At 48.6% G+C, this 24,576-nt stretch overlaps 1 protein-coding gene across 2 annotated transcripts in view; it reads left to right on the top strand.

The window, feature by feature from the left end:
* The window catches only part of LOC111255335 (uncharacterized), a 73,032-nt gene that overhangs the window by 27,571 nt on the left and 20,885 nt on the right, over positions 1-24,576 (top strand). The window contains exons 2-3 of one of the 2 annotated variants that reach the window (XM_086990101.1): positions 23,292-23,391; positions 24,018-24,437. In XM_086990101.1, the coding sequence (XP_086846227.1) occupies positions 23,292-23,391; positions 24,018-24,183 (266 nt within the window). In that variant the 3' untranslated portion in view covers positions 24,184-24,437. Of the gene's footprint in view, positions 1-23,291; positions 23,392-24,017; positions 24,438-24,576 lie in introns of those variants that run through there. The other variant, XM_022817209.2, reaches the window with a different exon arrangement.

The raw sequence follows: 24,576 nt of genomic DNA, 5'->3' as shown, positions 1-24,576 counted from the left end.
CTCTAAGTCTATGTAGACCAAATCCAGATCGTAATGGCGTTGGTCCTGGTGGTCCGCAATGTTCGCCTACACGAGTTTCGAGCTCCATGCAGCTGGATATGGACTGTCGAGGATGATGGCGATGATGATCGTGTCCTGATGGTCCAGCCATGCGGGGATCTTCCCTGTTCGTACTCGATCGCCTTAGCTAGCCGCCACCGCCGCCTCCATCATGGTCAGCTAGGTCAGTCAGTCAGTCCTAGATTGGTTACTTAGTCTGCCGGTCGATGGGTCGATTCGCATAAATCATTTCTATTTACTCAGCCATCCTGGTCGAATGCAGCGCCTGCCGGCCACACATTGGCTAGCATATGCGGTAGGCATCAGCGGCTGCGGCGGCTGCGTGAACCGCTACGATCAGAATTTTGCTGGTAGCTATCAGATCTGTAGATATGCTTCTAGTCTATGCAGAGTTTAACTGGGTAGCCTTCGCAGAGACTGTGCGTATTTGGCCAGTAGCGCCTTTCTGGAGCTGTGGATTCACAGGCGTCCATCTCACCGCTGTCTTTTGCCGCTTAGTCAATAAATGGTACTGATGGCGAAGCGATGTAGTTGTGTGAGCCATTCCGTTCATGTCGGAACAATCTTGGAGGTAGGTGGGACGGATGGACTAACTTGTCATATTGGATGCGAAGTTTGGTGAACGATATGAAACGTGGACAGGCAGATATAAGCTTGTTGCATCTGCCAACAGATGCAACGGTACTACTGCCTGTCCTTTCGAATGTTGTTTAGGCAACGATGCACAAAGCTGGCCGCACTCTAGATGTGGGCAATGAACGTAGGTAACCCATCGTGCTGTTATCAACTGGCTACACTTGAATTGTTCCCTGGTTACTCCGCGCTCCCCGCTATTATGACAGATGAGGCAGGAGCGGCCTGAGGTTAGGCTTGAGGTCGACACACGCGTCCACAACATAATAGAGGTTAAGTTCTATAATATCTATTTTTGCGAAAATGTTCAGGTGTACTTCCGTGAATGCCAATCAAAAATTCGTCAGAAAACGCCCCAGATATTGTCTATATTTTTCGTTGATGTCTGTCATACCATAATTTAGCGTTTGAAAAACCCAATAGATGCAATACGTTTCTATAACGTACCGCAAATTAGCAGACTCTACTTATTTCAGTAGCAGCTAATAATCAGTATTGCGGTCAGGCTGTGAAAATTATTACCATAGCCTGGCATCCGTTAGTACCGTTCTACTATATCGCCCTTGCTATTTGAATCTTGTTCACGGCTTGTCCAATCGCATCTTTTTAACAGGCGTGCGGTCAGCAGACAGGCATATCTTCGCAGGGTTCAATAGCGTCAACCAACATAGTGAGAGAGAAGAGGTATCATAAAGTCGATGCGTCGTTTGAACTCAATGGCTACATTCCTATTTTACATCACTCATTTGCCGGTTGTTAACTCGCACAGTAACGTCGCATCAATACTGAGTATTAGGCACCTCAATGATTAATATAATCGATGCGGTGCTCCGTCTATGTGAAGATGGACATGAGGTTCATTAAAAGAATGCTGTCTTACAGGAAAAAACATAGACCTAATCGCGAAATCCTTGCTTCGTTTGAGGCGGTGCTCGATTCGCTTATGATTTTGAGATCGTTCTCGTATACGAGCGAAGTCAGCGCAGATGGGCCAACGCTTACCACTGAAGGGCGTGGAACCATGGATTCCCTAGGCTATTGGGGATCAACTACTACAGCAAAAGTAGGACATATATGGCATGTCTTGTGTGTGAGCTGAGTCACTGAGTTTGTACATAAGCGTGTTTGGCAGTGTCCTGTTTTTGATAGGTCTCAGCGCAGCCAAGTTCAAGCCGACGAAAGTCAAGCCTCCCATTGGATCCTGTTGGGCGCGACTTCTACTAGAGATCGTCACTGGTGTAGTCTCTCTACCGATCTTGAACAGGGTGCTGTTCTTAGGTACTTACAATGACTTTCTGTTCAGCTATGCACTCTTCGTCTAGCTTGTGCTGGTAGGAGATACACGCGTCAAAGATTGAATTGAAATCACCATAAGTGAATCGAAACAACCGTTGGCGCTACCATTCTTCATAGTATAGGGACGATGTGCGAGTATGGGCATGCAAATGTATGCTATAAAGGCGTTCGGTACGACTGCGGTTCTTGTTTTCGGCATGTGTTATGGCCACCATCATCGGGCTATTGGCCCTATGGTGACAGACAGTTCGGCAAGACGAGAGAGAAAATCATAAATGCACCAGTAGACTAGTGTTGGGGTAGAGACAAAAAGTTAGAAGCAAGAAGGCAAACTTACCAAGGGTCAAACAGGGAGACTGGGAGAACAAGAGGACTAGCTTGAAAAAATCTCAAACTGGTTAAATCTATAATATATCGAGAGTGAAAGAGGGACGGTGTCTGCAGACTAGCGCCTGTCTGCTTGGTTGGTTCGCTGGTCGGTCGGTCGGTCGGTCGGTCAATCGGTCGGTAAATGACACTCGACTCGAGTCAGGAAGCCGTGCTACTCCACCATAATCGCCGCCGCCGCTGCTGCTACTACTACGGCCGCTGATGTCGTGCGTTAGGCTCCTCTGATTGCGTTTTGGGGTGAACAATGTTACCATCTTCACCCACCATTTTAGCTGCACTTGGCCTGGTGGTTGATGATCGTATTGGCGGGCAGCTGGGAGGTTGGGAGACGGAAGAACGGTTGGATGAAAGAATGAACCAGCCAGCGAACGCCAACGAGAATAATAATAATAATAGTCCGACCAGCAAAAGCAGAAGCTTCAATAGTAGCACCAATCCCCTTAGCAACGTATGCTGGCGGGGTAGCGTTTGCATTAGCATCGGTGGCAGCGGCAGCAGCGTAAGCTAGGATAAGGAAAACGGACGCAACGTTAGCAATGGAACTACACGACGAATATTATTGCTGCTTGTCTCTCTTTTTTTTCGGCTTTTTCTTTTCAAAGGGGAGAGAGGGAGGTGTAATGGGGTGAACGCGCGTCGAGACGCGTGCGATGACCGCCTGATGATGAGAAGAACTGTTGCTGCTGTTGTTGCTCTAGACGAACTCTGCGCGGCTACCACTACTGATCAATATACTGTGGTATAGGCGGGCGCTTATATACTTTTCCCCTTAAAGTCGTAGTAATAGCACAGTGCTCCACGATGGCGTTCGTTGCTTGTCTGTCCGTTTGTCTATCTGCTGCAAAGCCGTAGCTTCTGCTGTTGTCTTTTCCTCGACTCCTTTTCTCCTGACTGGCCAGCAGGAGTAGTAGAGGTAATGGTAATAGTACTGGTGAGTTGACCAGAAAAAATATGTGGAACAATGTTAAAAAAAACCAGTCCCGAAGTACAATCTCGGCAGAGCTGCCTGCCTGCCACCAAGAAGTCTTCAATGGAACTAGCTAACTAGAAGGGCCAAAAACGGTCTGATGAGGGGAAACGGGGCTGGGAGGGGAGAAGATGTCAATGCATCTGCCTGGAGCAGATCGGTGACATCTATTATCACCGATTGGCAGGGCCGTCTGCGCGCAGGTTCACGTTGACGCCAGCCGGTGTAATCATCATTCTGAACGTGCGTACGACTAGGAGCTGAAATGGTGAGGAGCAATCAAAAGGTAGAAGAACAGCACCACAGGCTACTAGTAGCAGCACCAACGGCCCTTAACGGTCGCACTTCTTGACTCAACCAAGATCTTTAAAATACTAGATATTATTGTCATTGGAACTGTGCTCCTTCTGATATTCTTAGCGTTGTCATTGGTGGTTGTGTTAAAGTAACGACATCGTAATGAGGAGTGACAATGTTCGTTCCCTAACTACTTTTGGAACTTTACATTGGTGACAATCGGCACGCACTCGCCTCGCCAACTGTCATTAACCCACCTTCCCCTTTCCGCGCAGACTCCCCACCCGCTCCCTCGCTGGCTTTGTTGCTAGCGGCGTGTGGGGGCCAGACCACACGGCGACATGATGGCGTCGACTGCTTGTTCAGAGCGGACATCATTGTTTTTCAAGAGTGTTCATGACAGCAGAAAATGAACTGTTGGGTGACGAGTGGTAAGGAAAACTGTCTGGCAGTAACTGCGTAACCTGTCGAGAAATCTTTTTTTAATTTTAGGTACGTGCTGGGCCGCAAGCCTGGGCAAAAGGTTCCTCTTTGATGTGTCTGTTATCTCGTCATGATCGCTATGTAAAAATAAAACAAACAAAATTCTACCTCTATCTACCAAAATTTGCCGCAATCAAGAGGTAGCCGAAAAAGTTTGCCATCCATTAGGCACACTTAACACTGAATGCCTTTTGCCGCTTTTCCTTTAACTCATATACGGATGCTTCATTTAGATGGACTGATCTGAGTGCGAATCCAATCGTTCTTGGAGCTTCGTAAATGAATTATTTTCTTGTTGTTATTACCTGGTTGTTATACACGAGTCGCATCCTTTGTCGTCGTGGCCGTTGTCTTTGGTCAGATCATTAGGGAACGCGCGGACTCCTGCTAGCCATTTGATGTCGAAACAACTCCATCGCCGCCTATCGTCGACGTCTTCCTCCTATCCGAAGTGCTCATAATGGTGATTGTGCTTGTACTGATCGCTGCAACAGCGTATGCCATGTTTCGATATCGGCCACTGCTTGCGCGTATTATTAGACTCGAATCCGCCGAGCAGTTCCTTCATCGTCCACCTCAATTCTTCATCTTTATAGGTAGGTGACACTCGTCCGCTGTGTTATTGTCGTCATTGGCGTCGTGTTATGGCGGCGTTGATGATTTCGGCTTGTGGCCCTCGCTCTTCGTCTCTCATTGGCGATCAAAGTACAACTCTTTTACATAGACTTATCATTTGCCCCAGTGACGCTGTAAGTTTTCCACTGGATCCAGCTCTCTTTGGTACGTCCTGACAGCCCTCTAAGCAAGGACTGCCGATTGGTAAGTTCGTTCGTATTTGTTTGTCCATGCGCGTTTGGCTGGCGCTTTGTCTGTTTGCGTAGCTTGATGGCTCGGTTCGGAATCGGCTGTCGTCCTGGCTGTTCAGCGAACGACAGAGCGATTTCTGCGATCTCTGCTGCTGATGCTACTGTTGTGGCAGCGGCAGCAGCAGAAGCAGCAGCACCTCATTATTTCCTTCTGTCTGGGCAGAGTAAGCGGCAGTGTCTCGAGCGTTGTTCTGCTCTCACTCGTGTTTCGTCGTCACAGTCACAGTCAAAGTCTGAATGCTATTCAGTGATAAAATGGCCGGCCGTGCGACTGGCCAGCGGTGTTCGGGCTGACTGTTGTCTCTTGATGGACTACACTTTTTGTTCGTTTCTGCTGCTGTCGCTGCTGTTGCCATGGCTATTTCCGTCGCTCCGATGCTGTCTCCATCGTTGATCTTTTTCGCTGTACATTTGGTCGCGCCGTTCGACCCCATCTTACCACCTCGTCCGCATTCAATACAGAGGATACCATCCACGATGGGCTTCTACATAAAATACCAGTTAGAGTCGTAACATTATAAGCTCCTGCTGCATCCGTTCTCCTCTTTCCAGTACGTACGTTCATCTGTCTGTTGATCACTGCGTCCGACCATGCTGCGAATCCCGGCTTGTCCGGGACTTGCTAGATCCGCTCATGGGTCGATCGGATACCGGCGTTGGGCTGGGTTGCCGATCAAGCTAGCCACTACTGCCGATGCAACGTTCAATGTATAATAACATCGAACAACTGGTGTTTGTTAGGCAATCACCATCACCATTATCATCAGCAGCAGCAGCAGCATCAGTGAGCAGGCGAAGCAACTCGGATAGACGTCATTCGCTGCGCTCTGCTTTGGCTGCGTGATGGCGGTGGCGCTGCTGTGCTTCCTCAGCCCCCAACTAGCCGCCGACTGGCGCAGAATTGCCGTAGAATGAACGCAATGTGGTGGGAACGGCGGATCGGGCAAACGTCGGTCGAGGCCAACACAACATAACACAGCCGGCCGTAGCACTGACAACGACGAGTGGCCACAAGCGACAACAACAGCAGCAGCAGCGAAGAACGCTCAGCAGACGTAGAAGAAGCATCAGCAAATGCAACAGAATATGAAAGCAAAAAAAAATGAAAAAAGGGACTGCGCGCGCGGGCAACCAGCCGTGAGCCATCCAGGCACCGTTGCCACTCGCGACGAAGACGTACGGCCATGCGGCAGCAGACGTCGCTGTTGGTTGCTCCGCCTGTCGGCTATCGTTGTCGTGGTGATGGTAGAGCATCAACGGCAGTGGCGGCGTGCCTGCGACCATGGCGATGACGTCGTCATCGTCTCCGACAGAAGCAGAATCAACAGTTACAGCAAAGCGAATGCGGCACGAGAAAAAGAAGAATAGAAAAAGCCGAAAAAGAAAAAGACGACTCAGGGAAAGATGGCGGCTGCAGCGGCCACAGTCGGCGCGACGACGACAAACCAAACCCGAACCCGAACGAAGACCGTTTTCCGAAGATGAACGACCATCGCTGGTGCCGCGGCCGCCGCCGTCGCCGTCGTCGTCATATCTACAGCAAGAGCAATCGGTGCCGTCGCCAGTGACGCCGTACTATTCGTGTGGCCGTCATCGTGGCTGCTTCTCGTTGCCACTAATGCTCCTGCCGTTATGGTGCCGTAGTCGACGCCGACTTAAACTCGAGGTTGTTGTCAAAGTTGTTGTTGTTGTTATTGTCTGAAGTTGTTGTTATCGTTGCTGTGCAATGATAGCAATGACACTGTAGAGAAAAGCAAAAGACTGGCACACTGGTTGGCAAGCGAGCTTGAGGAAAAGCCACAGAAAGGCGACGCTCACCACACAAGGCCAGAGGGGTTAACGAAAAGGGGACGAGGAACCGGAGACGTTGACGATTGACGATGAAGGCAACTATTCTAACTGTGATGATGACGACCAAAGAGTCAAAAAAGAAAAGAAAACCATGAAAAATGAACAACGTCGATAATAAGTTAGCGATAACAGAAACAGCCCCAAAAAATGCGCAAGAGGACGAAGAGAGGCTCGAGCGAAGACTACCTTGGGCTTGACGCAGCTTGCAACGACAACAAAGTGAGGGTTTCGTGAGCTTGATCGTACTTCGGGGCGTCTCCAACAACATTGCCCGGCATGGTTAGTCGGAAGCGAGATCGGATCTTCAATTAGATTCCCTTTTTCACTTGCATCATTCTTGTACGTTTTCATCCGGGCCTTACTATCTGTCCCCAGTTGTTGAACTTGGTCTGTGTCTGTTGAGAGCAGCATAAGCCTGTGACGGCGTCAATGATCATCATCGAAAAAACAGAGAATATACTTCGGCGCTGCCAGTCGCCGCATCGCTGACTGTAGCTTCGATGCCTTATCTTCTAGTGGTAGCAGTAGTCGTAATAGAGGCAGTAGTGCGATTTTAAGAGAAAACAGTCGGAGGCATTTGGAAGAGCGAGATAGGGGGTCATACAATGACTATGACTGAAGATCGGACGGATGGCTTGACGACGATGATGATGATGCTCGTGATTATGATGGTACCAGACGATCGTCGACCTAGCTATGGCGGGTAGCCTGTGATGACTGACGGTCAGCAATAGGGCTGCTGGTTTTAGATCTCTCAATTCGGCCAGCAACGATCAACTGAATAACTGGGTAGTGCTGCAAGTAGAAAACATAATAAAGAAAAGAAAAAAGCTTATACTAGTAGAAACGAGAATGAGGAAATACAGAACCCAACCAAAGACCAAATAGAGCGAGTACGAGGGGACGGGGGTGGTTGGGGGAGGGGTCGAAGGGGAAACGGTAAAAGAAAAAATCGCACCGCCAGTTACACGCATTGGACAACGATCATGCTAGATTCGCTCGTCTTGATTGTCTTTCAAAGCAGGATCTTGTCTCTTCAGCTTTCATACAAGTGCCACCTTGTGGAAATGTGAGGATTAGTGACTTCGCTGGCCGCCGTCTAGGCTATGTTGGATTTTTAACACTCGCAAGCACTCTTTGTATGCTTCCGCCATTTTATGGTGACTTGCTGCTGATATCATACCGTATACGTTGGTAAAATCTTGACAGCTTGGATTGCGAGTCGTCAGCGTCGTAGGTGCAACAATAAAATCGTGTCGTGTGCTTTATTAAGAAAATAAAGAAGCAGAAAAGGCCGAGAGGACCGAACGAAAGACTCGCCAAGAGAGACGAAGTTGGACAGTTAGGGAAAGCGGTCCAGCAGGCTTTCAAAGTAGGCTACGTTTTCACTTAGAAACAGCTGTTCCGTTCCAATAAAGTAAAATGACGCAATGAGACGGGAAATGGTGACTGACATGAATATAGGCTGAGCCAATCGTAGCCATAATTTAAGCCAGCCCACCTCGATAAGCAAAGCAGGTAATATGAATAGATCCTTTTGTTTTACTAGTAACGTAACTCATTCACGTATGTGCAAATCAGGTAAAATTAGGAAGAAGTTCCCTTTTTCATCGAACCGCTGATGCGGGGGGGCAACTGTTGTGTACACATCTCATTCACGCGTAGGCCTAGGATTGCAAGAACAACGAGGCGGGCCACAGCCGAAATGGCCTACTAAAATCCAAATACACATGCTGAGATGTTATTCGTAGCAGTCGCTAATTATCTGATGATCGGAAGAAATGCTCAAAGCAGCTTGGCGCAGATTCTGAAAGCTGAAACCAGAAAATGGAGCTTACAATTAACTCAATATTAAGATATGTTAACACACGCCAGCAGTCAATGGCTGGACACACGTATACATGTGAACGTTCCTATTACTTGTGTTACGTCATATGCGTGCTTCCTGTTTGCTACACTATCTTAGGTTTAATTAAATGTAGGGATGCTGTTGAAAAGCCATTCGATCGATAAACGAGCCCCCACAGAGTGAATTATGTTCGACATACTGGTACGAGGACAACCCACCTTTCACCAGCTCGAAGGAATCTAGTTTCTGTTCTACTGTAGAAAAAGCCGGGTGTTTAATTGTTTTCGTAACACATAAAATAGTAATAAGGCGTAATTTATGCGAATGTTTTGCCCGAACGACAGGGCGCGAAATCTCAAATTTTTGTCCCTCATACCGTGTAATGCTTTATGCATGATCGTATACGCGATGTAAACATCTAACATACTGCACTAGGCATGTAAATAACGAACATTATTCTCCAGTTAGTTTCTTAATAAATAAAATAACAGGCACTTGTACCTACTGTCACTTTTACTGCCGCCGTTGTTGATGACGGATGACGCCTCTTTGCCGCTGCTGCCCTTCTACTGTGTGTTGTCGTACGCCGCTACCGCCGTCGCCGGTAACGACGACGAAAAGATATCTTACGTTGACCAACGCAACACAACAATAAGAGCGCACCTCACCGCATGCAAATAACCCGTTTTGTCTCAAGAACGTTGCGGCCCCGCCTTGTCTTGCAGGTGACGGCCGGCGCCGTCACTGCCGCCCCCTGCTCACCCGAAGGCAAACAGCCAGCAGATGAGACAAGCACATGAACGGACGGATGGAGGAGGAGGAGAGTCGGCGCGCAGAGGAGGAGGCCTTGAGTCATTTATATAATGCGCCATTTGATTTTATTGCCCTGTTCCCAACAGCCAACCGCCGCTAGTAACAGCAGCAGCAGCAGCGAGTGGTGATTAAAGGGAAAAGGGAAAAAGGGGATCTGAGAAGAAGCGGTCGCAGGAGCGTGCGTGTGTCTGTCTGTCGCTCGCTGGGCTGGTCTGAGGCTGTGTCTGCCTCTGTGTATGTTTGTCTGCGTCTCTGGATATTTGTGTGCGTGTGTATGGCTGTGTTGTATTTGGTTTTCTGCGACCGACGACTGCTACGGTAGCCAAGAACCGATGTCTGCAGTAAAGACGCTGACGACGACCACGGCGGCGGGGTAAGCTGTAGGCGGCTGCTGTGGGCCATCGTACCGGGACATCCATTGCCCCACTCACTTACAGCCTATGAGCCTTCTTCCTTCAAGCGCGCTTCAGACCTCATTTAGCAGCCCTCCCCCTTCCCCCTCCTGTCGCAAGTTGACCTAGCTCTGAGCCTATTCGTCGTTTGAAAAAAACTTTCACGTTGCCTTTCTATACTGTTCGTCTATTCCGGTCATGGTAATAGCGGCAACTCTGTAGAAGTACAGCGCTGTCGGAAATCACGGTAATGATAGTGGCTAGCCTATCGTCACCAGCTTTTCCAGAACCGTACGATTTTTCGCTGCTTCAGCATCCAATGCTTGCCTAGGCAAATGAGGATGAGGGCGAGGTTACTGGTATGCTCAAGCTGTTTGCCACTAAGACGCATCTGTTTGCGCTGATTGGGGAGAACTAAATAGAAACAGAAACGACGCAGTCGCCGTAGAGGGCTGCTGCTGCTGCCAAATTGCTGCTCTTTCTTCTGACTACCATCACAGAGTGAAAGTATAATACTGGAACCATGCCTGCCATCGCCACTCATTTCTGGGGGCACCTGCAGTTAGAGCCGCCACCTGCAGCAGGATGATCGTAGCGCACCTACACAGGCTAGGGTAACCTAGCGCACGCTACCATACGCCGCAATATATTTCTCGAAAACCTTAGCTGTTGTTGGATCCGGACGCGGGAGTTGCACACGGTCGGTATTGAAGGCTCTAGCTCCTTTGCTCGAGAACTTGATGCTTCGTATTTCGGGAATTCGCTTCGGAGGGTTTGACTTGCTAGATATTGGAGGCTAACTAGAGTCTTACATAAGAAGCTATCTCATCGGACTCAGGTTCTGGTAGGAGGGCTGGTGGTTATGCTAGTAGCGTAGGATGTCTTCCTGAGAGTACAGGACCCGGAGCTCAGCCAGATTAAGATGGCATAGGCATCCCGCTGTTCCTTATGCGTCTGTGTGGGCGTGTATCTGATGTTTCTGACTGCACGTTTGGATACTCTTTTTGTACGGGGTTTTCCCATGCTTCGTTGGTGCAATAGCTGGCATCACTACGTAGGCAGACTCACATAACTGACATGGTACATCCAGTATTTTCATGTGGAGACGGTCATAGTCTGAGTGGGCAGACACATCCTTGCGGGCACATTCACCCATCTAAAGGGGCTGATATAGGTAAAGTGGCCGATGGGAGCAGCACTGGTTCTTCGAATGAATGGAGAGATGGGAAAACGACGTTTCCAGGAATTCTTTGCCGCTTCCACCTCTACCGTGCTTCGTGCTCATCTTCCCTAAGCGCGGCGCGTCAAAGTCCTGCCCAAAGCGACCCTTTTGCCATCCACCACCGGGTGCTACTGCCGGCACTGATCCGCAACTGAAGTCGCTAGGGCTTAGTCGTTCACTTCGTGTCCTAGTTCAACCTTAGCTAGCTTGGAGTTGGCTAGGTAGACTGAATGCTCTCGCTGCCGGGTGGGGATAGTGGGATACACGATAAGCGAATAGATCTTTTCTTCCTCAGCACTTCGTCACCAGCCAGCTATGGGCTACAGCGTCGACAGGGATCGAACGATCCACACGCAGGGCGGACAAGGACCTCTCTCGGTCAGCCTGACGAAAAAGACGAGAAGAAGACCGAACTAAGGAAAACTCAAGATATCAGCAAAAAGGCCGGAGAGCGAGAGAGAGAGAGAGAGAGAGAGAGGGAGGCAGAGCGAGAAAAGAAAAGCAAGAAGAAACTAAAAGCAAGGAGAACGAAAGGACAAAGCGTGTTGCTCTCTTTTCCTATCGACGAACTGGATGAAAAGGAGGAGCTTCTGTTCTTGAGGAGACGAGCTGCTGTTTCCGAGAGCTGTTCTTTGCGGGCCCTTTGCCGCTACTACCGCTACCGCTGTACTCTGCTCTCCAGGACCGTTGGCACTGTGCCTAGCCGAGGATGGTTTGAGTTGGCTGCGTGGTTTGGGAAGGTCTTAGGGATTGAGGGCCGATGAACGAACCGCCTGCAGGAGACGATGGGGTATAAGACAGGACAGGGGAAATTCTTAGAGGCACCCACCCTGCGGCTCCGGCTGCACCTCCCTCTGCGTCCTCATGGCAACCAGACTGCCGACGCAGCTTGAGCAGGCTGCCTCTGGCGAGTTGCTGCTGCAGCGACGAATGAGGGTGACGACGAGCAGCACTGGATTGGGTGGGGTGGTTTTGTAGGAGGGTGGCGCTAAAATTACATTCCCCTATCTTCCTTCTGCGGCCGCGGCGGCGAAAACGCCATTGAAAAGAAAGCTAGTAGATGCTAGCGGCCTGTCGAGCCTTAGGAGGCCTTCAAAGGATCGGTACAGCGAAAGCGAGAGCAACCAACGGGACCAGGGACGACAAGGAAAGGACTTGGGTACGGAAAGCATGAAAAGACTGAAGAAGACGGAAGATTGATGTCACGACATTAGCAGGTGTTAGCCGACTGCTATTGGGATGTTGGGTGTTGTGTTCCAGAGCGAGCGAGCGGACAGGCAAAAGCGACGAATACCCGTCGCGAGCCGCGACGGCCCACAGCCATGCTAAGAAAAAAAAGCCAGCGCTAGGTCTCCATTTCCTGGTCGCCTGGCTCCCCGTTCTTGTGAGGTGATGCAAGCCACCGATAGAGACGGGAGCCAGAGAGACACTAGGGGCAAACCGAAAACATGGGCTACCTCTAAAGGAATACGAGCAGAGCAAGAGGGAAGGATCAGTGGGGGCGGTGAAGAAAAAATCAGTCGTAGCAAGAATCCGAGGGAGGAAAGGGACAGGAGGGGAGAAAACGCAATTGGACGAGGGAATGGAACGAGGAAAGAAGCAAGCAAAAAAGGAACGGACGAAGATGGGCTTTTGAGGTGGGAAGAAGAAACAAGGAGTTCGAAAGAGAGGAAGAGATAGAAAGAGGGTCTGTGACCAGCCAGTGGTGCGCGTAGGGGGCAGAACGTGGGCCAAGAAATGAGATCTGTTCCATCCATCCACTCATATACATCGAGAAGCGGCAGAGCAGCAGCACCACTCAGCTGGTGCGGCATAATTGCTCTTCAGCCAATCAGCGATGAAAAGACGATATTCGAGCTAAGCCCGCCAAAGACGCTCTTGCACTATTGCGCACCTGGTTTCTGCGTAGCAACGTATTCATCTGCGCTTGGATTTGTACCAGAATGAGCAAAGTTAAATGCTAGCCTAGTGTATAAAAATGAACTGTTTACTTTAAGATGATACGCGCTTAGCCTGCTGTAGGTTATCACAGTTACGGTCGGATCTCTATGTCGCTCGAAACAGATATAGTTTAATACAACAAAAGTTCTCAATGTAACACACTTTATATATATATATATATATACAGAAAAGACAAATAACTATAGCACGATCATGGGGAAGCAGCAGTGTCACTTTTATTAATGGGCTTCATCAGGGACAATGCGTGTGTAACATTATTAGGGCGTCATTGAATCGGCTTGCCTGGTCATATTACCGCTTGACCAAACAGTAGCGTTTTGCTATGTATGCTGGGACCGTAACAATCCATCCGCACCGCAATTCGATCCTAGAACCTGATTTCACCCTGAGATCTGTCTATCGTGTACCGCATTTCCACTTTAATTGGTGCTATCGCTCTTCCGCCCTTTTAACAGCGTATAAAATGAAATAATAATGTTGGCATGATGACAAACGAATGAATTGCCCTTCACTCCGTTCTGTCCATCTATCGTCTATTGCTACAACTATGTATCGCTGTTAGATGGGCTATTAGAGTCGACGATTCGGTCAATCAGGCCAACGGCAGCAGTAAGGGGCTCTGGCAGCCGCCAGCCGCTGTCACTTTGTACAGCGCAGCAGACTCCTGCTGACATGGTCATAGGAACATAGATACACGTGAAATCTCTTGTTGCTGCAAACGCTGATGCCGTTGCCGTGGGGATGGCGTCTTAACGGTGACGCCTTCAATTGCTCGCACATTTCAGGTTGCCTTAGCTGCCTGTCTGTTTGCTGGAAACGCCGCAACCCGTCCGGCGTCCGATGTTGATTTCATTTGTACTGTTGCCGCTTTGTAGCGATGATGCGAGGTGGGACGACTTTGCCGCGTAGCCTTGTCGGTGCTGCAGGCCACGATGGAAACAGCAGCAGCGATGTGGTGTTTGTGTGACTAGATGGAGTTGGTGAAGCTGGTCGTTGCTGTTGCGCTTCTGTAGTCGTTGCGTCGCGTCGATGGCCGCCGTCGTCGTAGTCGTATTAATGGCGGTCCGTGGTAGTCTCTCCGGATGCGTCTGTTGGTTCGATCAGTGGGGTCGTTTGGCTGTTTCCGCGGCATTCGAAACGCCGCCGTCTGCGGCGGCAACGCAAGCATCAACGGGAACAGCGCCTGTTGCGGTATCGCTTAACCCGGCGAGCTGCCGAGCTGGAGAGCCATCCAGGCGGCCGGCCAGCCAGCCAGTCAGTTAACTAGCTGCCTGCCCTCCTGCCGCCGGTCGTCGCCGTCGTCAGGCGGAATTTATGCCGGGAAATGGAGAAGATTTACGACGACGCGCTGCGCTGCTGTGGCCAACAGGCTACGGGATCAGCAACAGCAGCGGTTGCACATTCAACATTTACGCGTAGAAATAGGACCGATCAACGCGCTAACGGATAGACAGACATATAGAACGACCAGCACAAAACGAAGCTGTGGTCTTGGATGGCGTACACCCCCTTCTCATCATCACCATTAGCATCATTATTATTTTCATCACCATTCTGTGTCTGAACCATCACAAACGAATCTAAACAAGAAATAGAGACAGAGAGTGAGAGAGAGAGAGGGAGCCATAAGCGTCGATACTGGTGATAAACAAAACACACACACACACATTCGCTGTTTGGTTCGACATGCTGCTTAAGCCGTCCAAATAAGCAACGATATACAGCTGGCGCATTGTAAAAACGTATATGTACACATACCCACTTAGCCAAGAGCAGAGAAACAAACGCAACATATGTATCAGTCATATATGTATAATTATTATTCATATTAGTATATATGAACGTAGACGATATTGGCCAAAGAAGAATTAGTGTTTGACTCTGATATCGAAGTCGAAAGTCACACAGATGAGTATCAAAGAAAGACACTGTATAAACCATATTTCAGTCGAGAGAATCAAACGGGCCGCAGCTTAAGTTCAATTATATATAGTCATGTTATAGTAGTGATTTAAAGGAGACGCATATGCGTATATATATTGATTTAAATGCATATTGCACCATGGTAGCACAGCATATGGAGGGATATAGTGCTCACCGAATAGAGTACTTATACCGACAATAGTTGAAGTGGTTGTAAAAATAATCATCTAGGTTCAGACCGCCAACATTCCAATAGGTGGGCCGTCACCGGTCGCCGATTGTGTTTGGGTCTTTGCATAAATATGTGTATGTGTGTGTATGGGTAAGCTTGTCTATTGCGCCTTGACGATATAGTACTCGGAGATTGGAAATAGCCCTTTTGTGGTTTTGGGGTCAGCACGAACACGGAGGCATCGTCTTTGCTCACTGCTGGCGTCCAGCGTTACGTCCTGTCTGCAAGTATTAGTAATGGACGTTATCGTCACTCGACCTTGCTGCGTCGATTTTTCCTCTGCACGCCACTGCACGTGAACGCGAACTGTAGGTTAATCTGTGGGCATTAATCTATCAAAAGAAAGAAGAACAATAAGGATCTGTGAGATGTTCCGTTCACTCTGTTGTTGCTGCTGCTGCCGCTGCAGTCACTAGCCGATCACTTCGATGAGGGGCAACTGATGATGTCTGGTGCATCTGTTTGGTAACGAACTCAGCATTTCACGTCCTGCCGCTAAGAAGATTGGCTAGCATCAGCTACGAAACAACAGTACATAGACTTGGCTAGCTCGCCGTTGTTTACCAATCCCACTACCACCGCTCGCCCTACCACCATCGTTATATATATATATATACATATAAGCTTTTAGGCGATTTCGGGGTTCATAGTTCTGTGCCAATGTTGCGGCTGTTTCCATTGTAGAATTGTGCTTGAATGCTAATAGCAGCATAGTGTCGACGAGTGGCTCGGGAATAATTTGGGCGCATCGATTAGGACTCTGTCGCTTTATGACGTCATCGGGACATCTCAGCGATCAAAGACATGATGGCTTAAGAGATGGAGATGGTCGCCGCATCAGAGAGATATGGCTGTTATATTACTAACTGACCGCCGAGAAAACGTAGCACGAAGGTTTTCTGTAGCAGCGGCGACGGCAGCGTCTTGTTCTGTAGGAAGGGCGAACTATTTCCGCTGCGTTGAACTACGGTCCTCGAAGGTGGCGTTTAGAGAAACGGCCGTGTTGGTAAGAACAGCTTTGAAGTCTTTGGATGCGTCGACGACGGTTCTACATGTGTATAGCGCTAAGAGCAAGGGCATCAGGGCTGCACAGAATGTAGTATGTACTATTTTACTTTCACTATTCTATGAGAGGTCGGGCCAGCTAGTCACAGCAATAGCAGCGTCGAGCGGTACGGGACAGGCTGATTCAAACTTCGGCGAGCTCGCGGCTTTTCTTGTTGGCGGGCTTTCGGCTGGGAAGGCAGACGGCTGAGATCGCCAGCCAGCCAACCAGGTCGTTTGATGATTTATGGGCCGAGCTTGAGCTGCGGGCCGTAGAAGCTATGTATGCGAGCGAGCGAGATGATGAGAAGCACAGCTAGAGAAAGGGAGAGTGAGAAAAACCAACATCTGCTACGTTCAACCCGCTAGGTACACGACGAATGGGCGGGGACCCGGCTAAGTCGCCACTGTCGGCCACTGGGAACAACTACTTCGACGACGACGACGATGACGGTAGCGGCGGCCGCGGCAACTGCTAGCAGAAGTCACAGATAGATAGAGCAGCCGTACAGAGTCGCAGGCGCAGGAAGGGATCGGGTAGGATAGAAAAGAGCACTGACGTATAGACCAGGCCGTGTTAGGCCAGTCTACATACACTCGGTTGCAGCACTGGGCTGGGCCTGAGGCGAACAACGAGCCGCATGATAAAGACTTGTATGAAAAGAGTTTGCGTTTTAACAATAGCGAATGGGGTGATGAGATAGGTAAAGAAGGCACTCACACTTACCCGAAATTGCTCACTAAAAGGGAGAGACAGGGGTTTAATAGCCGCACTAGAGCAGGACAGGGTAGAGCATGCGAGCGTCATACAAACGAGTCGCCAGCAGACGACGAACAAGCGAATACCGTTGAGATACCTTGGCAATTTTGCTTGAAATAGGGATAATCGTATTCAACTGAATGTTTTTGGGCTATATTGTATCCGAGGTACGTTGATCGGGTTCGCCAACACGTTGAATGTCGTGGCGACTGTTGTTAGCAGTGTGGCGACTGGCCACACTGCTAACAACAGTTAGAAGCTAAGTACAACTGTTCGTGAGCGGTTGGGCACTCGCATATCAGAACGATGATCAGGGCGAAAACACCGACTGATGCCTCACTCACGTACATATTGCAAGTAATCAGACAAATTGCTTCATTTGCTCTGCCACTAATTGTCGTGCTAGCTTAGCTTGCCCCTTATACAAGAGAAGTTACTTCTAAAGAGTGTATGTGATCAGTAGAAAGATATATGTCTGCGTACGAATAACATTGACAATAATTTGTTAGAGGTGAACCAAGTCGACTGGCCTGTTAATGTATGTTTTGTTTATACAGAAATAGATAGAGGAAGATAGAAGGGCCAAGAGGATCGTACCGATAAAGTAGGTTAAGTTCACATTGCAACCGGCTACTTATTGCCTAGACGCGTCGTTAACATGTTAGAAAATGCGTGCGGAATGCGCAGGGGTTTCGCCAAAGGGGTTCGGCGTGTATTAAATGAAACAACAACAGAGGATAAAAATAAAAATAGAATACCATGGCGAGCAAAACAGCGGCGGTGAAGAAGGTCCCCAATGATCACGTCTGGAGAATCTGCTGATGGTACTTCTTTTCTCGAGATGGTTACGCACGCAGGGTCCCCTTACGCGCTGGTAAGCGACAAAGATAACTTCGTTTTTAGATAACGCTGCGCCTGAATCTGCGTGGCATCGCATGGTGGATTTTAAAATAGCCGCTACGCAGTTCTCTTGTAAAGATCCGCTTCCCGGACATACTCCTGACTCCTCGTTTTCCCGACATACCCCTCCCCTACGTTCACGAGCTTCTACTTCAAAGGAATGGAGAAGAAATGACTACCTCCTTGCAATGCCTGCATCTGCTGCCGCTGCTGTAGCAGGAGCGACGAGGCCGACAGATCCGTAGCAGCGGTCGCGCTCGTCGCTAGTGCCTGTATTTCCATCGGCCAAGTGCTGCTAGGGCATTCTATATAACCTGTCATGTTGGTGCACGCTCGAAAACATACCATCACCACAACGACAGCCACGTACTCAAAGAGCCGCATTCTCAGAATTCTGCCTCTGCGTTAGTTTCCTGCTTCAGATGCAATTTTCCTGACGTGGCCAATGCCGGTGAATGCGATAAGAACTGCTGGACTTGTTTTTTGTAGCCAGCTGCAGACAATATGGCAGCAATGAACAAGGGCGCCACTTTAAACTGATGCAGCGCTACAGTAGCTCTGTGACGACAACAATGACGCCATGCTAAACTACCATACAGAACATAATAAAGGTTTATGTTTGAAAATCCAAAAAAAGCTCAGACTAACACCCTGATGTGGTCACACAATATTAGCTTACAGAATCTGGTCGTACATATAGCTGTGCAATAATATGTTCGTCTTTATATCAATCCTGTAGTACGTTCGCATCGGGAATAAATGAAGGAACTTATAGTGGCTAGCTGTTGTCGCAGTAGTGTCATTCTGTGGCAATTCCTACCACTTCTCTTTCCCTATATGCGCTTCCTTACCGCTGCCGCTACTGCTCTATGTACAACCCTGCTGTTCTAGCACCGATTGACTCTATCGCTATTTCTGTGCCTGAGACATAAAGGTCGAGGCAAGCCCTTATCGGACCAGTTAGCGGCAGTATGGGTGTCGATGGAGGACCGCCATGATGGTGGTGCTGGCGGTCATGTGAGATGCGTAAACCCCACCCCAGTGCGGTTGTAGAAGGGAGAGCAAGGGGCGAGATGGGGTCGTGCAGACTCGACTCAGCCTGGTGTGGCCTAGGGTCGACCATGCCCAGGCCTTTGGGATGATGGCCAACGCTGGATCTTTGGCGATAGTCAGGGAAGAGAGCGAGGGAAGGACTGTGGGGTTGCTCGGTCGTTTCCTTTCCTACCTCCATCATCTCATTTAATTAGAATCAGCCTTATTCGCTGCTGGTTGACTGGCGAGCCGTCCACAGGCCGTTGCTACTTGCTACATATACGCCCGAAGTTCACCAGCCGTTGTCGCCGTCGCCGTCCTTGTATTCCTCCATGGGTCATGCAGCGAGCGAGCGTCTTTTCCTGCAGGGGCAATCCCAGCCTCTCCCCTTTTTCCTCATAGCCGCATCTCAGAGCTGCTAAGCACTCTCCTCCTGAAAAGAAGTAGAAGGAGGCAAACTTCCCGGTCAGCAGACCGACTACACGCCTGTTTGGCAGGCTGACCTAGGCATTGAGCGGAATATACGTAGTAAGAAGCAAAGACAAGCTAAAGAGCAATAGAAATACGAGGAGCTAAAGAAGACGAGGGGGTGACGCATCGCACAATGCATTACCACCATCACCGCCGATACGACCACTACCATCATCAGGGGCCAGTCTCGCGGTGAAAAGCACCGAACGTAGATGGCTAACTATGGCTTGTGCGCCTCTAGCGATCTACTAGATACAAATACTTGTTTCGTTTTAGCATCTAGAGGTCTGTCATCACAGTTGACAGATGAATATTTGTTCTTTCATTCATTTATTTTATTTGACAGAAATAATATGCTACAGATCGCGAGCGGGCTTGGTAGAGCACTGCCTATCTCTGAAGAAGTTATCTTGTAAATGTAGAAGCCGTTAATGAGTAATGACGAAATAAGTTGTAACCATTTTCGTGAGTAGCTGAATATGAAAAAATTTAAGGTTAAAAACGTAGCAAGTCAATATTCAACGAAATGGTTGTTCGTTTGATTCCATAACTAGAGCATGCGGGACAGCACCTCGATACAGGCTTCCACTCAAGTGGGATCGGTAAGGATCGAAAGAACTAGGAAGCTATTTGTATAGGAAACTGTCGACAATAATGCCACAATAACGTGTGAGAGTAACGAAGATTCCGAAGAAGGCGAAGTAGTTAGTAGAGGGATGAAACAGGGTCGAGTATTTGGCTTGGTGAGAGTGGCCTCGGCCCATTTTTCCTACTCTCTACGACCAAATTGCAATGATTTATCAAGCCGATAAGGGTTTTATGATGAGCGATGTTGATGATCGTGATGATGATAGCATTCAACGAACGAAAAATAAAGGTGGCAGGTGACGCAGCGCAAACGAATGTAATACCTACAGGAAGTGTAACTTACGGTGACATTTGTTGGGCAGTGCTGCTGGCGAGACCGGTGACGAATGTTACTTCGTTGAAGTTTTTTTTACTTTCAAATATTGTTTGAGGAGGAATTACCCAGCAGAGTTTATAAACGACTGTGTTTGTTTTAAGAACCTCCATAACCCTCATATACGAGGGACGTTGCAATGGGGAATTAACTGGACTCGTTTAACCTGCTAATGTTCTGGATGCCGGGACTGGTGGGCCAACATAACGGAATGTTAACTGTACCGATGTACTCTGTCTCCTTTATTTAAGGTTAATTGGAGTTCGAACTCTAGAAGGCCAGACCCCAAAAGGCGATGTGATGATCTCTGGACTTGTCGTACGCAGTATACAGTAACAGTACTAGCGAGCATGGGTGGACCCAAAATGCGTCCAGTGATGGTCGACGACGGCAGCGACAAACCTATCGCCTCGAAATCGAGCTAGAGTGAAGCCAGCGATAACCCTCCAGCGAACTGTCCGTTGTTGATACCTATTCCTTTCATTTGTGACATGAAACAAGCGTGAACGAATGGGATATTTTGATAGACAATGGTGGCCTAGTGTGAATATATCATGGCACACTCAGCACTGATTGGAAGATATTTCCAGAAGTAGGGAACCCGAGCGATACACGGGTAATAAAATTAGGAACGAATAAGGACGAATATATATAGCTGTTACGTTTATACTGCTGTTAGCAGTAGGTTGTGTGCCGCATGGGAAGGAACCTGTCACAGTTATCACTATCAGCAATCGTCGTGGTCGCCGTCGTTGTCATCGCTGACTTACACCGATATCATATCGCAGCAGTGAAGGCGTCGGAAGGGCCAGCCCGCTGCGTGACACCTCATAGAGTGTATGCGACAATAATGAACTTGTGGAACCTGAGGGAAAACCAGAAGCCTCAGAGGTTCGGATTGGTTGCGAACGAAACGGAAGCAATGGGCAACGACCAGGATCAGTCGAAAAAAGGAAGGATCTTACGACTTGGGGACGATTGTCGTCATCATCTCGACTAGCTCCGTGACACTGATGTTCTTGCCAAATAAGCGGCATTATATCACGGAGGCTTGCCACCCCTATAACCGGGTCGCTGTCCGCAGCCGAGAGTCCTGAAATCTGAGCACCAAGTGTCAGACGCATCGAATGCTCAACAAAAACATAATCCATAGAACCAGCATCCGAATGCAGTGTGCGATTGAAGCATTCAACTGGCAGGACAGGGTAGGATAGGCGCGAAAAAAATGTGCCTCATTGGCTATGATACAATGTGCCAATTCGATTCTGTGGGATAGTCACACTAACCGTTGTCGTAGTACCGATAGTACAAGTAGTAACAGTATAAGCATCTAACTAGCGCCATACTTGAGTTGCGCGTGCAGTGCCATCATAGGGAACAGTGCAGAAGGCAGACCATTTTATGTCACCACTGGAAATTGCCTACTGCTGATTTACGATCTTCATTTAATCAAGATAGTTGACCAAGCAAGTTCAATTATCGCATCCTCTTCTCTCGCATTATCGCTTCGTCAATGGACCACAAATTTGCTTACCGTTTTTGGTGCATGATCTTAATACAAAACAATTTAGTTACTACAAACTCCAAGAAAGGGATATTACTATATCGACAATGACGAGCAGTATTCTAAATGCGTCGTATCTCATACAGCCCATTGGTAGTTGTATAGAATATGAAGCATTACAATTCAAACCGGTACTACTTACAGACGGCAGAAAGCTGTAAGACCGGCCGGTCAACCAGCAGATTTGTATAGCAGCTTTTAGTAGAATCGTGCTAACGGGGGATGATATAGGTGCCCTTTAGCTAGAGGTAAGCTAGTCGTCATAGAGACGGACTCACAGAGATTGCCCTGTGCCAGACAAACAGAGATGGCTAGCTGGGCTGGGCTTGGCTGGGCTGGACTGGGCTAGGCTAGGCTAGGCTAGGCAAGTCAGGTCTGAAGTCTTTGATCGGTGAGGTCTCGATGCGGTGCCATTGACCCGACAGCGCTGCTGCTACGACTCTCTCTGCCATTGCTGCTGCTGCTCAACCACAAAGGGGGCCTGAAGCGTGCCTGAAAGCCATTAGGCTGCACGCACCGCCTACTACCCTGTCCGGCCAGGACCATCTAGCCTTCTCGTTGGGCGTCGAGCGGAACTTCGGCAATTCAAACGGCGTCGAAACCATCGGAGCTCGTAACATTAGCTCGGACCACTACGCAACTCTATTATGGGGCATGCTCAATGCAAGCCCGTAGCAGCAGCAAAACTATTTTAGCGTTAACTCCAAGGCCATTCGGTGTCGGCTTTATTCATACCAAAATATGCGTTCCTTCCTTTCCGATGATAGCCGGTCGGCCGGTTGACAGTCTACTTTATAGAGCTGGTGAAGCTGAAAAATTGTGAAGCATTGCAGGGAGGGAAGTGGGGTCACGATATTGTTTCAGGCTAGTCGCACAGATCCTCAGCGTCTGATTCGACGCTGTTCGTTTTAGATGAAACCTCATTGCCGCACCGAAACGCGCGAATTTAACGCCGGCTTGTTATAGATTTTCCGGGTGCATGATGCAGAATTGTCAGAATCGAAAGGTCTGAATAAGACGTATCATGTTGTTAGGTAATTGTGTACCCGTTTAAACCATGACGTTCTATTAGAAGGAACATTATTGAAAGCTAAATGGACTTTCGGCTAGCCGCTGGCTATTGTTTACGGACATTTTTACGAAACACTCAACATCAATCGACACATCACGAATTTCTCAGCTCAGCTAGCGTAACAAGACAACCTTTTCCAATGTCTTATTTTAACGAAGCAGGCGTCTAAAATAACACATGCGCCGAATATTATTTGTGTAGTTCCTGTCAGCCTGTGTGAAGTAATATTTTCTTTTTCTACCCATTTTCAGATGGCCAGGGCGGATGTCCGACGAGTGCCCCGAAGCGGACCCGACAGACATACACCCGGTACCAGACGCTAGAACTCGAGAAAGAGTTCCACTTTAACAGGTATGCCGATGAAGATATTCTGTATGAGCAAACGTAAAGCTTGCGTAAGCCGAATACGCTCCCGATTGAAAGTATTGGCTATTATTCCAGGAAGAGGTTGTCCGGTACATGCAGTGTCAGAGCAAATTTCGAGATATTCTTTACTCGTGCATAAGTGCACGTTAGTAGACAGCAGTTCTCCATGAAATGATAATGAGCACTATACATTAACGTAGAACAAAACGCAACAAAATGCTCAGGTCACTTTGAAGTTAGCGACTTAACAGTTATTTCTAATCGATAGTGATTCCGCACTAGAGCTGTTTTCGTTTGTGAATAGGTCCGCTAAAGTGATAAGTTTTCCATAAATTTATGTGAGAGTGTATGCGAGCACGGTGTGTGTATGCTTGTGTGTTTATATAGTGGGTCAATGTTGCCCGGGTCGTTGGACTCATTGCGTGTACGAACTAAGCTGATAAGTTGCTTATGAATCGGTCATCGTTATCGAGCTATCGACTTCTATGTGGAGTGCTAACTCGCAATTCCCGCAAAGCCTACTGTAGTGTTCCGACTTCGCTGAGTGTACGTGTGTGTCCGAAGATAGTATTGAATGACTTGTCAGGGTCCCATTTCCTCTGCCATGCCAGGGAACTCGGAGCTTGGGGGAGAAAAAGAACGAGGAGGCGAAAACGACGGGTAAAGGAAAGCGGAGATCCTGATCGATGTCTTTTTCTCCGTACGGAGCGGCGGATGCGACCTTTATGCGATGTTACTTTCAGGAGCATTGGGGCAAGCCGGCAGCACAGGCTTTGAATGGACATTCTTCCCTACGAACATGGCCAGACAAAGCCAGCGGCAGAGGGTTCGTTTCATCTACATCCTGTAACATTGTTTCCACGCGCACGTTTACACACAGACACACAAAGACCCTATGTAGCAATGTAACTGCCGCCTACTGACTAGCTGTTCAGTGATTCCGCATTAGTCACACAGTGTGATTTGATAACACCAGGAGGGCAACGTCTAATTGATGTCTTGCTGCGAAGGGAAATCGGAAGAGTTCGTCCCGTTTTAGCCAGGTCTGCCCCTACTCAGCCAAGGAATGGAAGCAGTCGAGATGAGTAGCAAGCTAAAACGAACCTGCATTTCGCCCTTCGAATAAAACAACAGCGACAGGACGTTGACATTTAGTATATAATGGACGAG

This window comes from Varroa destructor, unplaced genomic scaffold, assembly GCF_002443255.2.
Source record: "Varroa destructor unplaced genomic scaffold, Vdes_3.0 BEIS01000001.1, whole genome shotgun sequence".
Classification (NCBI taxonomy): Eukaryota; Metazoa; Arthropoda; class Arachnida; order Mesostigmata; family Varroidae; genus Varroa; species Varroa destructor.
The sequence above is the reverse complement of the archived record's forward strand: the minus strand, read 5'-3'. Positions and strand labels throughout refer to the sequence as shown.